The sequence below is a fragment of the Lepidochelys kempii genome, chromosome 2 (assembly GCF_965140265.1).
Source record: "Lepidochelys kempii isolate rLepKem1 chromosome 2, rLepKem1.hap2, whole genome shotgun sequence".
Taxonomy (NCBI): Eukaryota; Metazoa; Chordata; order Testudines; family Cheloniidae; genus Lepidochelys; species Lepidochelys kempii.
In genome coordinates, this window is record NC_133257.1 from 113166438 (window position 1) to 113183584 (window position 17147).

The 17147-nt window shown below is 44.3% G+C and overlaps 1 protein-coding gene across 8 annotated transcripts in view; it reads right to left on the reverse strand.

Annotated features, from left to right (window-relative positions):
* Positions 1–17147, reverse strand: part of PHACTR1 (phosphatase and actin regulator 1) — a 459498-nt gene that overhangs the window by 28863 nt on the left and 413488 nt on the right. For 7 of the 8 annotated variants that reach the window (XM_073332016.1, XM_073332013.1, XM_073332018.1 and 4 more), the window contains 3 exons: positions 11612–11688; positions 6343–6413; positions 1393–2011 (listed from right to left, as the gene is read on the reverse strand). In XM_073332016.1, the coding sequence (XP_073188117.1) occupies positions 6398–6413; positions 11612–11688 (93 nt within the window). In that variant the 3' untranslated portion in view covers positions 1393–2011; positions 6343–6397. Of the gene's footprint in view, positions 1–1392; positions 2012–6342; positions 6414–11611; positions 11689–17147 lie in introns of those variants that run through there. The other variant, XM_073332014.1, reaches the window with a different exon arrangement.

Below are 17147 nucleotides of genomic sequence, written 5' to 3' on the forward strand. Positions count from 1 at the left end.
GACACACAGTTTCAAGTCCCTGCTCCAAACCCAGCAGCATGGGGATTTGAAAATGGGCGTCCCACATCCCAGGTGAGTGTCCCAGCTACTGCGCTATTGGGTATTGTCGTACACGTGCCAGCCAGCCTGCCCCATGAATTCCTGATCTGGTCACCCTTGCTCTCTTTTGTGCTGGTGAGGCATGCTCTGAGAATGCCTAATGGATCAGGCCCTGCAGGCAAGACTGGCAGGGAAACACCTAGCTTGAGAATCCCACCAGGTCCTTAAGCATCCCGCTACAATGCCAAGAAGCTTGGTGTTATCAGGACTTAGGCAGTTTTGTGTATGCTCACGGGGGGAAACTGAGGCGACTAAGGGAGTTTACTAGTGGACATTTAGGTGCCTAGAGGGTTAGGCAGCAACTGAGCAGGGACTTTAAGAATCTCAGGGGCACAAAGTGGTGGTTCAGCACCTAAATACCTTTGTGGATTTTATCCTTGATGGTTTTAGCCCAGCTCTCTGGAGACACTAGTTCACATCACAAATTACTACCCTGGACTGAATGGGCATGGCAGGGGTGTTACCTTCACATCTGTGTAGAGAATAATATTAATAGTGGAGTGTCAGGAAGCTTGTACTTCAGCACCTCAAGCTGTTCTGCCTTCATGGATAGGAAATTTCACTCTGCAGTGCTGTCAAGCTGGCAACCTTTATAAAGAATGAAGGCACTTGGAGAAAAGAAAAAAGAGGAGCAGAAGCCCTTTGTTTGCAAGAGCCTGAATGAGTATTTCTCTTCCCATGGCTTTTGCTAAATTGTAATGAGCCTTTGCTGCTGCTCCTGCTTGCGCTTGTCTGATCAATATCTGCTCTAATACAATCCACCAAACTTCTGTGCCTTGAGATTTCCAGAACAAGGAGACCACTACAGATGTGACTCCTGTAATGAGCGCTCGAAGGACAGCAAAAACCAGAAAATTCACATGCTGAGCGGGATTTTTCTGCAGTGAAGACCAGTGTTTACTAGATTAATGTTTGGGACAATTGAAGCTGCAGAGTGAACAGCCAACCTCCTTCAGTCATCTTTGCTGAGCCTTCCCAAAGATACATGGTGACAGGTTTCACCCAGAGAGGTTTCCCAGAGATGGTGGGCTAGATCTTCAGCTGCTATAAATTGGCATTGCTCCACTGAAGTCAGTAGTGCCATGCCAATTTACACCAGGTGAGGATCCATCATCCTGATTACATTCATTTTCCCCTTACAGGCTAATACTGTGAGGTATTGAGTGCTTACAACCCCCTAGCAGGGCTCGTATCTTAAAGTACTTTTTTTTTTTTTTGGGGCAATATCTGGCAAAGCATATAACAGGAGGTGAATAAAATACACAAGACCAGGAAAGGTTTTTTTTAAAATGATTTTTTTTTAAAGAAACTGCATACATCAGAGACAAACAATAATTTAAATACCATGCAGTTTCAGTATGTACAAAATCTAGGACAGAGATCCAGTTTACTTTTTCTTCTAGTTATTTACACTGTTTTCATACAGTTATAATCTGTTAAATTACAATACTGGAAGAGCACATGATTGACAGTCACCACATTCACTCCTATACAAAGACAAACTATGTACATACACTTGGATATCAGCTGGAAAATGCAACTGGTTCTGGAATATGTGAGACACATGGAAAAGCAGTTAATGTACCCTTCACGTACTTTGTTTTTATAGACGTGTGATACTAAATTAGAGCTGGGTGAGCAGTGGGGAAGATCATTTGTAACCATTTCTGTTGGCCAAGTTTTCATCCTTTTCTTCCATGGATATTTGTACAAAGTGGGTTTATCTGCAGGAACACTGGGGAATGGATGTTCTGCGTGTCATAACCCTATTTGCATGTGAACCTGGGTATTTGTGTGTGAATGCAAGTATTTGCTGGTCATTTTTGGAAGTGCTCTCCTCCTGTTTATAAAGTTTCAGCTGTCCAGTCGGCATGCAGAAGCAGTAAAATGTTATTCAGGTGACCAATCACACCTGATGAAGAGAGAATAGTAATGACAAAGTGAAGTGCTTGCATGTAACCCAGAGGTTGAAACCTCTCAAGGGTTCATTGAATAACTACAAATAAATAAATTAGTAAAAATAGAAGCCTATTCTTCTTCTTCTTCACTGTTTTTCCTGGTAATGCGTCCTAGGCACCAGATGCACAAAGATGGTGCAGGCCCTGCCCCAAAGAGTTTATATCCTGAAACCTACTCAGATCTGAAATGGATAATGCACGGTACATTGTTCACTATGAATAGTTCACCCAGCTCTATTCTACACTATTTCTGGTCTGGAGGTGAAGGAATAGACGTCACCATCACTTCTCAGTAGTTTGTGTCACTTTCTCAAACTAAATTATTAAATTATCTCAAGCAAAACGTTTAGTTAAAAGTTTTATGATTATTTTTACCACAACTCCTTGTTTTTTCCCCTTCAATTTTCCACTAATGTTTCCATAAGTTCTCGAGCAGATGTTGCATCACACCTTGTAAGTATTAACACCACTGATTCGTTAGATTATTACCGAGATATTTTCTTTTTCACCATTGGCATTTTTTCCTCCACATAGTTTTTAGCAATCAGTGATGAGTAGATGAAAATTTTGCTCTCACCAACCTAGTTTTGTTTCTTTAAACCAGGTAAAGTGAAGTGCGTGCTATTATAAATCCTTCTCATACAAATGGAACTCATTGCTGATAACAACGGTAAGTAGAAAAATTATCTGCTTTATTATTAGCTCTACTTCGTCCATTTTTTTTTTAAAAAAAGCTCACTCCTTGTTCCAGATGGAATCCCAAGTACAGTAACACACTGGACGTGGCTGTAGCAGAGTATTTGATGGGAAAAGCATTTGCACTTCTGCAGAAAATAGAGATTTAAAAAAAAAGTCTGCTCTCATTTTGGTCTTAAACTTCCATGCCTGTCAGGTGGAGTGATGTAAGTAAACTGAGGATACAATGCAGTGTTCAGTCACCAACAAGTCACCTTTCAGGAAGATGCCTTGTCACTGCGTAACTCCTGCTAAACAGAAGAAATGCCAACCGTGCAGCATGGACTGATGCTGTTACGCTGGGCATTTCACCTGGATTCCTCTGCAATCTGCTGTAGCTGCAGCTCATGAGAAATATGGCAGTTCCAATGAATACTGTTTCAGATCAGAGTGGAACTGCGGTATCTTCTGCTAGAATGTCAGGCAAATGGAATAATACCTCAAGCGCCTTCCACATCTTGTCTCAGTGCAGAGCAAATCCTGAAAAAAACTTCCTGGGAGTTCAGTGGGATCTTATCTCCAGCCACATGGCAGTCTGTAATATTATGACCATACCCAGAGCCAGAACTCTACTGTAAACGAGAAAACCATTGAGCAGGGCCAGTTCAGTCCGGCTGCCTGACTTGCAGGTGAACCGGGGGTTGCGGCATGGCCCTGACACACCAGGGACAGGTTGTATTGCTACAGTGGCATTTCCTGTGTTCGCTCCTCCACCAGTGGCTCAGTGTTGCCTGAGAAGTCTGCAGTGATAGCAACAGCTGGATGCCTATCCCCTTATCTCAGCCTCTTATTCCTCCTCTTTAACAAGAAACCCAAATCCACCCCTTCCTTAGTGCCTCCCACCAACACACAAGTTCTGAATACTCTGATTTCCGTCCTACTGCTTCCTCAGCCCTCCCATCTGACTCAACCTCAGACAACAAGGCAGAGAAGCCAGGACATGTGGGCAGCTGTGGGAGGGCACGTTCTGAATCCCGTGGCTTGCAGCTGTTTGAAGCAGCCATGTCTCTGGGCCATTTCATAATGCAATGTGCACATACAAATGCCAAGACCTTTGTTTTCTTCTTTCAAGCCATGCGTGAGAGTGAATTGAATAATATGCACCCCTTTGTGATGTCAGGGGAAAAACCCTGCAGCAATACGTGCTAGGCGGATACCTGCTCTGCTGTTCCTGCACTGTGCTGATAATGTTGAACATTAGGTTCTCACTGCTGGTGAACTCTTGGCTGAGGAAGTGCATTGTACTTCCCCACTAACTTTATTTTGCAATATCCTGCAATCAAGCCACGGAGAACTGGTCACTGGCAGATCATATTTACATAGATGCCTCTGTCTGAGATAAATCTTCTTCTCCCAGAGTGTATTGGGATTATTATTTTCTTTTGACAAGTCCAGGTAAGTATATCCTGTGCGTGTGATGGGGATGCAGGAATCACCTTTATTTTTAGGCTATCGCGAAACCACTAAACAGTGCTAGGTAATAACTTCAAAGACCTATTGCCTCAAATAGAAATGAGGAAAAAGGGCAACAGTCAGTACTTTGGCTCCTGTGGGAATGGCTGAGGGTTTTTTTTCTTTTTAATGCCCTCCACCCTGCAACAGACATTCACTATTCCCCAAATGCTCACTCATAAGTCACACGGGTGACCTCAGATGAGACTGAAACGCTTCCACTCTTCTCGGATACAGCCCAGTCTTGGCAGGTGCTGACCAGCCTCAGTTCCTTAATGAAATCAATAGACGTCATTCTGTTGTAATTTACATGGGCTTTATACTAACGTAACTTCACTGAGTTACATGAGGTTGCAGCCGATTTACACCAGGGTAAGTGGGATGAGAAACAGGTCCAAGAGGAGCTGAGCGCGCTCTGCACATAACTGGACACATAATATACACCTGTCAAAGCAACCTCAATCTGATGCTGGTCTGAAATCAGCGGAGGGGATGGGTATTGCATTACCAGGGCACCCCGGGGAAGAATGGGAGGAAGTGTGAGTGGTTGTGCGTGCAAGTGAACTCTTGCACAGGATACCGTTGTCATAGAAAACATAGGCCTCCCTGCACAAACTTTCAAAAGGAAAACAACATTTGATATTATTCCACAGTCACGATCCAGAGCACTGCAACTTACAGTCATGTTACTTCAGCATTTTGGCCACTTTATATTGAGTGTAGCAATATATTTTCTCATAAGGGATGGCATCACAGACATTTGTTCCCAGCTTGTTAGGTTTATACTGAATCAGGGCTGGATGCTGCAAGGGGCTGAACCCTCTGGTCCTGACCCAGCAAAGCACTTCAGCCTGTGCTTGACTTTAATGAAGCATCTGCATAATCTCACTGGTTTCAAAGTGCATACTTAGTTAAAGTTAAGCACAGGCTGAAGTGCTTTGCTGGGTCAGGGCTAGAGTGATCACCCCTTGCAGTGCTGAGCTGTAAGTGGCCATTTTAACAGTTAAAAGCATGCCAATATAAAAAAGCCTCGGGGTTTTTGCCTATTGCCTTGGTTCTAAATATTGCAGATAATTCTGAGCCATCCACAACAATACAGTAGTATATTTTTGTTACACCAGGCCCACATTTTGCTACACCAGAACCGAGAAAAGATTATTCTCAATATGATTGAAGTGCAGGCCCTTACATGCCCAATCTGCCCTTTAAAAATCTCATACGTACAGAATAATACATATCCCATGGATACCTTATTGGAATCCAGACCTTTCACCTGATTCACTGCTGCCTTACAGTTGTGTGAACTGGAGGGCAAACACGGTTATTCTGATTTGAGTGTGTTCGACACGCCTTTACGATCACTTGGCACAGGTATAAATGATTACACAAGGTCAAGGCGGTGCCTTTTGCTCGTTATTTACCGATATTATTGTTACTTAAGGTTTGTGGAGTCATAATAAGGTTTGGAAAACAAAAAATTGATTGAGTGAAACCAGCCTTCAATAAGTAATGCTGTTCTTCTTGTGAACCAAAATGGTGATGATCAACCAGTCACAAACTCCTCCATGGAAAGTGAATTTCTTTGTACTCGGAAAGTGGGCAGGTCCTGAGAGCAGTTCTCCTCCCCTACTGTCCTTCTAAGGTGCTCCTAAACTGACAAGTGTTTGGACTAAAAGTGCTTTAACGTGGCTGCAGGCCTTTTGGAGACTTCACCCAGCACAGTCATTGCCAGAATAACACCAAGTGCCTCAGCTTTCTTTGGAGTCAGGTGACAGATACTTGCAAGGATGCGGGGTGACTGAAGACAGAATGGATGCATTACCAGCTGGGCTTGGACAAATATGGTGAATCCACATGCCAGGAAGTCATAAACATAGATGCCAGCTCTTGGTATGATTCCCACCAGGGGTATTTTCTATTATCGAAGCTTGTGCCAGCAGATCTGATGATGTAGCAGTACCCATCACATGTAAGTACAATTTCCATTTTGCTTCTTCCCCCCTTATTTTCATTTATTTCTTTAATTTAATTATTTTAAAAAGGCAGTTCAGAAGATTTACATTGTACGTAACAGGAAGTGAATAATACCAGCACTTACGGTTCTTTTTAGTTAGGTTTTAAAGATGGCATAGTAGTCAAGCAGAATTGAACTGCTACGGTCTATGAAACCTAAAAGAGAAAGGATGAATGAAAAATGCAATACTTTGCAACAAGCTTGTTCTCACATACGTATTATATGTCATCAAATAGGTGGCATTATTTAATGGTTTAGGGCAATGGCATTGGACACCAGGATTCCTGGGCTCTGTTTTCAGCTCAGCTATTGACTCACTATGTGACCTTGGAAAAGTAATTTAAACTTCCTTATTCCTCAATTTATCCATCTGAAAAAATGGGTTTAGCAACATTAACACTTACCAAACTCACCGAGTTGTTGTAAGGGCCTAATCCAAAGCCCACTGAAGTCAATTAGCGTTTTTGGATCAGAACTTTAGGACCTGTTTACACACCAATTATTCCAGAATAGCTATTCCAGAATAACTCCTCAGTGTGGACACTCTTATTTCAGAATAAAAGTGTCAACACGTAGTTATTCCAGAATACGAGTGTCGACACATAGCTACTCCAAAATAGCTATTCCACTTCAAATTCAAGGCCTACCTTACTCCAGAATAATTTTCACGTGCAGGCAAGCCCTCAGATCTTCAAATAATAGACTTGACATAAATTCAAAGTATTATTAAGGCTATATTTTAGTCACTGGTATTTTTAGTAAAAGTCATGGACAGGTCACGGGCAGTAAACAAAAATTCACGGCCCGTGACCTGTCCATGACTTGGGGCTTGTCTACACTTACATTTTATAGTGCTCTAACTTACTGGCTCAGGGGGGTGAAAAATCACCCCCCTGAGCGCAGCAAGTCTGAGTGCTTTAAAGTGCTAATGTAGACAGGCTCCGAGCGCTGGGAGCCCACGCTTCCAGCACTCGGAGCTAATCCCCTCATGAGCTAATCCACACTTGCACTTCATAGTGCTACTGCCGGAGTGTTCCCGCGGCAGCGCTTTGAAGTTTCCAGTGTAGACATACCCTTGTACTATATACCCCTGACAAAATCTTGGGGGCGGGAGAGGGCCGTGGGTGCTGGGGGCAGGCGGCCCGGGACCCCTGCTGGTGCTGGTGGGGAGACAGTTGGAGAGGCTGGCAGGCTCCCTGTCTGGCTTTGTGCCTCCCTAGAAGTGGCAACATCCTCCTTCCTCAGCTCCTAGGCAGAGGTGTGGCCAGGCAGCTCTCCACACTGCCTCTGCCTCGAGTGCCGGCTCTGCAGCTCCCATTGGCTGGGAACCGTGGCCAATGGGAGCTGCGGGAGGTGTCTGCAGGCAGAGGCAGCATGCAGAGCTGCCTGGCCACACCTCTTCCTAAGAGCTGAGGGATGTCGCTGCTTCTGGGGAGCTCCTTCCCCTCCCCCCGAGGTAAGTGCCCCTCAGAGCCCTCACCCCCTCCCGTGCTCCAACCCCCAGTCCTGAGCCCAAACCCAACACCCAAACTCCTGCTGCTGCTGGGGGTGCAGTGGCCTGAGACTGCCCCAGCAGTGGCCTGAGCAGCTCGGGCAGCCCTTGGGCCAGCCGCACCGGCCAGGGCAGAAGTCCCGGAAAGTCATGAAATCCGTGAGTTCCATGACAAACTCGTTGCCTTAATTATTATTCATTAATGTTTAAGTTTAAAGAGACATTTGAAGTTAAATTTGCAGCTTCTCTGCAGAGGCTGTTTTGAAATGTGTCCAGAGGCTTTTGTTTCCAGCCATGTATGTTTGTTTTGTAAGTGTTGGTCTTTGACTCTATCATCAACTAAAGTATCCATTCCTCTAGAAGAGCAAAACTCATATCCTTTACCGAGCATATATGTCATTATCTTAATGTCAAAAATAGATTGTTACCCTGCTAATGATTTTATAATGGTGACTTATCTGAGTTTAAGAGAATTATTCGCTTTCATGTAAGTATGTTTAATTTATGTGGATATTTTTTGGTTAGACTAACAGCTCAACAACTCTGTTGAACTTTAAATGAATCTTTCTCCAGGTTCAAGTATGCTGGGCTTAGCTTTCATTGAGCCCAGGCCGGATTTGACTGAATCAGAACCAACTTATGGATTCAAATGGAAATCAGACAAAATTCAAGAGACTTCAGATGAATGGTCTCCTCAGGATTTGGAAACAAAAGCAAAATTCTGGCTGCAAACCCACAGGGAACAAACTGAAAGAAAGCTCACGCAGACACGCCTGCAAACCAAAATTGTTAAGTTTTGCAGTGCTTCAGTGAGCTGCTGCTCACTGCCATTGTAGTTCTGTAGCGTAAAAACTTACTACAGCGATGGAAGGGGTTTTTCCACTGCTGTAGTAAATCCACCGCCTCAAGAAGCAGTAGCTGGATAGTATAATCCGTCTGCTGATCTAGCTGTGTCTACACTGTGGGTTAGAAATTTTTCACAAACCTGAGCAATGTACCTAGGTGAACCTAAGTTTTAGGTGTAGATCAAGCCACATGCTTCTAGACTTAACGCCTGAACTGGTGAGTTGTTGAGCTCTCAATGGAAGCTGACAGCGCTCAGCACCTGTTAGAACTGTAACCAGTTATAGGTATCTCACATCTGGAGGCTGAATTTAGCAGGACAAACTCAACCCTCATGTAAATGCATTGAGAGGTCAAAAGATTAGGTCAGAGATGATTATGACCGTTGTGTGCAAGTACTAAATTAGAACTGGCCTAAGATCTCATGATTCAAAGGCAGCTGCTTGTCTCTTGCAAATGACTGCCCTGCACCTTTAAGCGGGGGGTTGTTTGGCTGGCTGGCTGAGTGAAGGGAACAGTGCTTTATGGCTGGTGTGGTCAGTGTGGTTGCTGACTCATACCCTGGGAATACAGGGTTTCAAAGGGGAAGCTCAGCTCCTGAAGCCTTCCTTTTTACACAGACCAAGGCTGAAGCGACCCACCTTCCCTCCCTTTTAAGTGGTAAAATACCAGGTTTGGTCAACACCTGTGGTGGGGATTACTCTAGCTGCTCCTTTTTTAGGGGGGCTGGGAAGGAATATTTCCCTTACCACCATATTGGCTTGGGTGCAGTTGGGGGTTTTTCCTCCTTCCCCACAGTGGGTTTCAGGAAGGGGTCTTTTCATACATGGCATGACGGGAGGTAGGCTATATGTCACAACTCATTATTTAAGTGTATGGCGGATGTCCAGTGCAGGTACTCCATAGGGAAGGTATACAGTGACCAGATAAATGGCTTGGAAAATAACTTAAAAAGAGGTGTTCATTAAAGGAACGAATGGGAGGTGGTTGGGGACTCCTATGATTAGTACGGCAGGGAACCAATGCCCTATTTTAGCCCACCTTAGCCCTCCTACGAAGGGGTGTGTGGATGGTAAGGTCCCAGCAATGGATTTACTGGACGGACCTGGATGGAAAAAGAGGAGGAGCTAGTAAAAGCCCCCTGGGTAATTATGGAATAAACATGGGGTTACCTGCACTGTACACTGTTATCTACCATGTAGTCTCAGACATCTAATAAGAAAGTTGCGGCCTGATTAAACCCATATCAAATGTCTCCTGTCCTTCTTTCGGCATAACCAGACAACATACACGTACATTCTTATTTGTTATTATTTGACTCCTTTTTCCACGTCTTCAAATATGACAGTTAATGTGGTGCTAGCTGGTGGATCACTTCTACAAATGAATATGTTCATAAACTATGCAACACTTTTAACATGATTTTAATGTATTGTGACAAAGTTCCTGCTCTACCTTGGTGGGTCTTGCGCTTATTGGTGGATTTAGTTGCCTTGGAACTTCACGGCAGCCCTCAGCTTGGCCATTTTTCTGAATTCACAGTCCAGGTCGACTCCTCCTGTGTCTGACCAGGAGTTGGGAGGATTTGGGGGGAACCCGGGCCTGCCCTCTACTCCAGGTTTGAGCCCAGGGCCCTGTGGAATGCAGCTGTCTAGAGTGCCTCCTGGAACAGATATATGACAGCTACAACTCCCTGGGCTACTTCCCCATGGCCTCTTCCCAACACCTTCTTTATCCTCACCATAGGACCTTCCTCCTGGTGTCTGATAATGTTTGTCACCTCAGTCCTCCAACAATCCGCATTCTCACTCTCAGCTCCTAGTGCCTCTTGCTCCCAGCTCCTCACACACATACCACAAATGGAAGTGAGCTCCTTTTTAATACCCAGATGCCCTGATTAGCCTGCCTTACTTGATTCTAGCACCTTCTTGATTGGCTGCAGATGTTCTAATCAGCCTGTCTTAATTGTCTCCAGAAGATTCCTGATTGTTCTGGAACCTTCCCTGTTACCTTACCCAGGGAAAAGGGACCTACTTAGCCTGGGGCTAATATATCTGCCTTCTATTACTCTCCCATAGCCATCTGGCCCGACCTTGTCACAGTATATGAATGTAAATAAAGATCCACAAAATGCAAAATTAATTCAGCCATATGCTTTTCCAGGGCATTCCAAAAGTGATAATTGACAGTGACTTGCTTGAGACCTCTCTTTCTTGAAATGAATTCCTACAATTGTTATCTGAAAAAAAAATCTATGAAAAATCAATGTAATTTAATTTAGTGTAGGACTTTACGAACCACAGAGAGCTTGATTTTCAGAGGTGCTGAGCACCTGCAGCTCTCACTGACTTCAGCTGGAATTCTAGGGATTTAACACCTCAGAAAATTACAGAATAGAAGTAGCATGAACAATGCTAAGGCAATGTGCCTCAGCCCTGAATTGTTAGGGATGAGCGTGTTAGTTCAGGCTCCTGGCTCATTCAGTCCTGGGCTTTTCTGTCCACACAGCCTACAAGGATATGAACTGGTGCCAGTTATAATGCTGAGTTTGAGATTTTCTCCTAAATTGCCTATGGAAAGAACTGAAACACAGGGATTAATAATAGAATAACCTGAGTATTCTATACTATTTGTGTTCACACTGCAGTGAATTAGCATCCTACAGTGTATGAGCTCTGAAACTGGAAATGCTGTTATACCCTTTCTGCTTTCCTTTTCCTTCTGGACACCAACACCATTTATTTTAGATACCAGAACAGTGAAATGCAAAATGACCAGCATGCTACACAAGCAAAATAAAAAAAGAGATTAAATATTGTTACAGAGATGACGCACAACTGCATACAAGCCTGTAATCTTGACGGGCATATCTCTTGAGTGGTGGGTTGATTGTGAATGCTGTTTGTGTGTGGCTACGTATTTGGTGTGTGCATGTTTGGGAAAAGAGGATGTCTATATGTTTTGGAAATCAGCACTGTCAATTGTTAATCTTAAAACAAACGAACAGAAAAGTCCAACCTTGTTAGATGCTTGCTTAATTCATGAACCTCCATTTCAGTGCTTTTAAATTCGTTGAGCTCTTTTCGAATGGCTGCCTGCAAATGACAAAGAAACAAGTAAATATGCAAATAAAAGATCAAAATAAGCTCACTTTTTATTCAAAATGGTATATTTGATTAACAAACATGAAAGAGGCATTAAACGATGTTCTCGCAGGTAGAAGAGAAAGCATATACAAGGCTCTTTAAAATATTTCTTAAAAAAGAGAGATAAACCCGATCTAAAAATCACAGGAAGGCAAGAGCAGAAGAATGTTTCAGTGAGCTGTATCTATTAGAAGGAGAGGCTCTTTGTAAACAATGCTGACATAAGTCCTAGTTCTGGTCCCTCAAATAAATACCCCACAGTGGGTGCACATATATGTTGCAAAAGCAAAATTAACAAAAAGCCATATGGAACAGACGAATGGCTGCCAAACTTGGACTATGCCTGACCATAAGGGACAGAGCACCAGAGCTGAGTGCCTTTCACACAGAATGCCCTGCTGCTTATCCCTATTAAGTCAACCTCTGGGAGAGACAGCAAGACCATTACAGTCAAACAGAAATGCTGCAGCAGGGCATATAAACAAGAGATGCCAGCAGGGCCGTCCCTAGCCATTTTGGTGCCCTATGCAGCCCCCCACCCCCACGGGGGGGTGCTGTGTGGAGCCCCAGGCCTCCACGATAGGGGGGCTGGCCCCAGGCCTCTGCAGGGGGGGGAGGAGCTTGGGGGGCAGAGGGGAAACCGCCCCCCAGCACTCACCGGCGGAGCGGAGTGGGCTGGGGCTGGGTTGCTCCACTTACCGCTGCTGGAGTCCTCAGGGGAGTGGGGGTGGGGCTGGGGCTGGGGCGGAGCAAGGGCTTTGGGGGAGGGGTGGAGTGGGGGCAGGGCTGGGGCAGAGCAGGGCGGGGGCCATGTGGAAGAGGTGGAGCAGGGGCTGGAGCAGCATGCAGCTGCTTAGGGCACTCCAAATTTCCTGGTGCCCTACGCAGCTGCGTACTTTGCGTTTGGATAGGAATGGCCCTGGATGCCAGAACGCTGAATTGCAGCACCCACAGCAGACTGGAAGCCAGTGCAGGGCAAAAAGCATGAGTGCCAATTGCTCACATTGGTCTGTTGCTTAACAGGCAGATGGCCACATTCTGCACAAGCAGAAAATTCAGAGTGATCTGCAAGGGTGGTCCCATGTAGAGCACATAGCAGTTTCTGGAGTAGAAGTGCCAAAGGCATCGGCAACTGTGGCACAAGGAAACATTTTCAAAAGTTCCTAAATCCCACTGACTTTCAATGATGCTTGACGATCCCGGAGCCCAACACATCTTACAGTTTGGATTGCTTCATTATTTATTTAAAACAATATTCTTTCTGCAAAAAGAACTTCTAGCAGGAGATAGCACTCAGCAAAGTACAGAAATAGCACCAAATCCTAAAATAGCTAGAGTAACTGGATAGTATTTCACCCAAATCACTAAAGTCTCAATCCTGCAACTTCCGTGGGTCAGGACTAGGCCCAGATTGAAGAATGTCTAGCCTCCAAGCAGTCTCATAGACATTAAGGTCAGAAGGGACCATTACGATCATCTAGTCCGACCTCCCGCACAACGCAGGCCACAGAATCTCACTCACCCACTCCTGCGATAAACCTCTCACCTACGTCTGAGCTATTGAAGTCCTCAAATCATGGTTTAAAGACTTCAAGGAGCAGAGAATCCCCCAGCAAGTGACCCGTGCCCCATGCTACAGAGGAAGGCGAAAAAACTCCAGGGCCTCTTCCAATCTGCCCTGGAGGAAAATTCCTTCCCGACCCCAAATATGGTGATCAGCAGAACCCCGAGCATATGGGCAAGATTCACCAGTCAGATACCCAGCAAAGAATTCTCTGTAGTAACTCAGATCCCACCCCATCTAACATCCCATCAGGCCTATTTACCATGAATATTTAAAAATCAATTAAATGCCAAAATCATGTTATCCCATCATACCATCTCCTCCATAAACGGATCAAGTTTAATCTTCAAGTCAGATAGGTCTTTTGCCCCCACTGCTTCCCTTGGAAGGCTATTCCAAAACTTCACTGCTCTGATGGTTAGAAACCTTCGTCTAATTTCAAGTCTAAACTTCTTGATGACCAATTCATATCTATTTGTTCTTGTATCCACATTGGTACTGAGCTTAAATAATTCCTCTCCCCCTCCGGTATTTATCCCTCTGATATATTTATAGAGAGCTGCTGATGGTCTAGCCCAAGATCGAAAAACCTTGAACTTTGACTTTTTTTCCCCATTGGTCTGATCAGTTTATGCTTCTACCTTACTGCCTGATTATGAAACCTTTTACTCATGTGAGTAATGCCACTGGTAAATGCTACTCATGGGAGGAAGGGGCTATCTCTAAGGAAATCTGCACTGGTATAACCCCCTAATACAGATAAATTACATCAGTGCAAAACAGGATATGTGCCAGTGTGATTTATCCAAGAGCAAACTGCCTTCATCTGGACTAGAACCAACGCCAGGCATAAACAGACTGAGGCTATGTCTACACTAGCACTTTCGTCATTAAAACTTGTGGCTCAGGGGTGTGAAAAAACCCACCCCCCAAACGAGAATAGTTTGAAGGAGGAAAAGTGCCAGTGTGGACAGCACTTCGTCGGCAGGAGCCATGCTTCCGGCAACAACACTACCACCCCTCATTTATTTTGTGACCGGGAGAGCTCTCTCCCGGCGACAAAGAGCGGCTACACAGTACACATTACAATGGTGCGGCTGCAGTGACACAGCCGTGCCGTTGTAAGGTGCGCAGTGTAGACATAGCCTAACCATTGCTTAGGGCCCCGCGCAGCTTAAGGGGCCCCCAAAATATTCCTGCTGAGGGTCTCCAGTGGGCTACCACTGCCTCTGATTTAGACAAGACCTAAGCCCAACTCTTTGCATGGGCTACAAAACTGGGCCCATTGTGCTCTTCAAATACAGCTTTGGTGTTTTATTTACTTTGGAAATGACTGTCAGGCTGTGCCTTATCTATCACTGAAAAGACTGACTGTTTATGCAGCAGCTCAAGGGCCTGCCCTCAGCAGACTGATTTGCGACCTAAGTGACTGTGAAGGGCCACACAGGCGGCTGACTCCCACAAGGTCTGAAATCTATTACCCCATGCATTCCTGATCTATTGGTGAGATTTTAACATGCCCTTTTTATTCCTCAGACCATTACAGTTGGTAAAGATGAAGTCAGACTGAACACAATTCCGCACATCCAGAACATGGAGAGCAAGATTAACTTGACAAACAGAAAATCCATTAGAAAAATATATTTTTGCAATAAATCTTCGCCCTGGCCTGTGAAGACAGAGAGTTACTGAATAGTTGCTGTGGAGGGGAATAGTCTTCAATAGGGGAGTTTTGGTTTTGTCAGAGCTGGTTTCAAATTGTTTTTCTATTTTTTGTTTAAATGGTGCAAATGGTGATGTGGAAAAGCAGGCATTGCAGATGCCAGCAATCAGGATATTTTCCACAGGACCTGACCTGAAGAAGGAAAAATAGATTAGTGCACTTTTTTTGCTCCCTTATACATGCAGAAGGAATGCCAAGCCTTGTTTCCTCTGTTTTGCTGGAGGTCTTGATCAGCGACCACAAGAACTCAGTGATACAGACTGGCTTTCTACATACACCATAAATAACGGTCCCAGCTGCATTTTTCTCCCATATTTACTTTATTTTCCTTTACTTTCTTTTTTAATACTGGTACTTAGCACTTTTATACTACTTTTCAGCCACAGATCTACAAACACTTTACAAAGCTGGACAGGCATTATTATCCCCATTTTATAGATGAGGAAAAATAAAGTACGGATTGGTTAAGTTACTTGACTAAGGGCCTGTCCACAAAGGAAAGTTATGTTAGTATAAGCCAAGATGTGAATTGAAACTGATATAGTTATCTCCACATAATGCCCAGGATGGACAGTCTTATTCTGGAATAAGTAAGCCTTGTTTCGGTTTGGTTTTCATTGCTTTGGAAGGGATTAAAGTTAAACTGAAGAAAGCCACTCTAGAATCAGATTGTCCCCCTGGGTAGTTATACTAATATAACTATATTGGTTTAGCTATACTGGTGGTAACTGCTAACACATGCCTGTGTAGACCAGCCTTAGTTGCACAGTAAGTCAGCTGTAGGGCCAGGAATAGAAATCAGGGCTCCCAGTCTTATTTCCTGTCCACTGGACTACAGAGCCTGGTGGTAACATGCTGGGTTGACACAGTTCCACATTAAAAAAATGTAGACCCTGATTTTCATTACACTACGGACCCTTTAAATCACACTGGCAATGTAAAGGGGCCAAAGAGTGGATGTAACATTTCTCAGGCCCACAGTCTTGTTTGTCTTGAGAACTGCAATAAAAAGTTTAAATTTCTCTGTCTCACTTTGTGGACGCTATCACCTTGTCTCTGCTTGAGATAGACATTGCGCTCTACATAGTAGGACAAAGAAACATGCAGAAACAGCCTGAACTATGAATACAGTCCACCTTCTTTCTGCAACCTCAGTGTGACTTATAGAATGTCAGGGCATTAAGCCCTTTGCTGCTAGTTCCCACCACAGACTCAACGTGGTGGTAGAATATTGGCACAACTGATGTGCCAAACTCCACTAACACTCAAAAGAAGGTGCACTTGATACAGAGAACTGCTTTTCTCAATATATATGACACACAAGACAATAATTAGGTGGTTAAAAAACCTTTGGGGAGCAGGAAAGAACATAAGAACAGCCATACTGGGTCAGACCAATGGTCCATCTAGCCCAGTATCCTGTCTTTGACAGTGGCCAATGCCAGATTCTTCAAAGGGAATGAACAGAATAGGGCAATCTTCAGGTGATCCAAAATCATGTTCTATCCCTCCTGCCTTAAGATAAAGATACTGGGTAAAATTTCCAAAAGCAAACAGGACCGGCTCTAGGTTTTTTGCTGCCCCAAGCAAAAAATTGGCCAAGCTCCGAGAGCGCAATTGCCCAAGCAAAAAAAAAAAAAAAAAGGGCCGCCCCAAGCAGGTGCTTGCTTTGCTGGTGCCCAGAGCCGGTCCTGAAAGCAAATGAGTCCCAATGGCTTTCTATTGGACAGGTGCTTTTGACAATTTTATCCATTGACATTTTGCACCCAAGGATTAATTAATTATGCAACTACAGCTTTGGTGAGTGCCACTGAGGTACTGGTTCATTAATTCTGTCTCCCGGTATCATGCGCAACCTTGCTTGTAGGAGCGCCCCACCCATAAAGTGGTAGAATTACTCAGCGCAACCAACCGACACACACATGCACAAATACAAGGGCAGTCAGCAAGGTCTCTTCCTCACAGGGCCTGATTCCCCTCTCATGCTGATTTTACACCAGTGTAACTCCATTGATTTCACTGGAATTAGTCCTGGTTTACTGGGATTGGCAAATGAGGCTCAACATTTCCAACCAGAAAACAAAATAAATTAACATAAGCAGAAAAGGAACAGAAAACTCA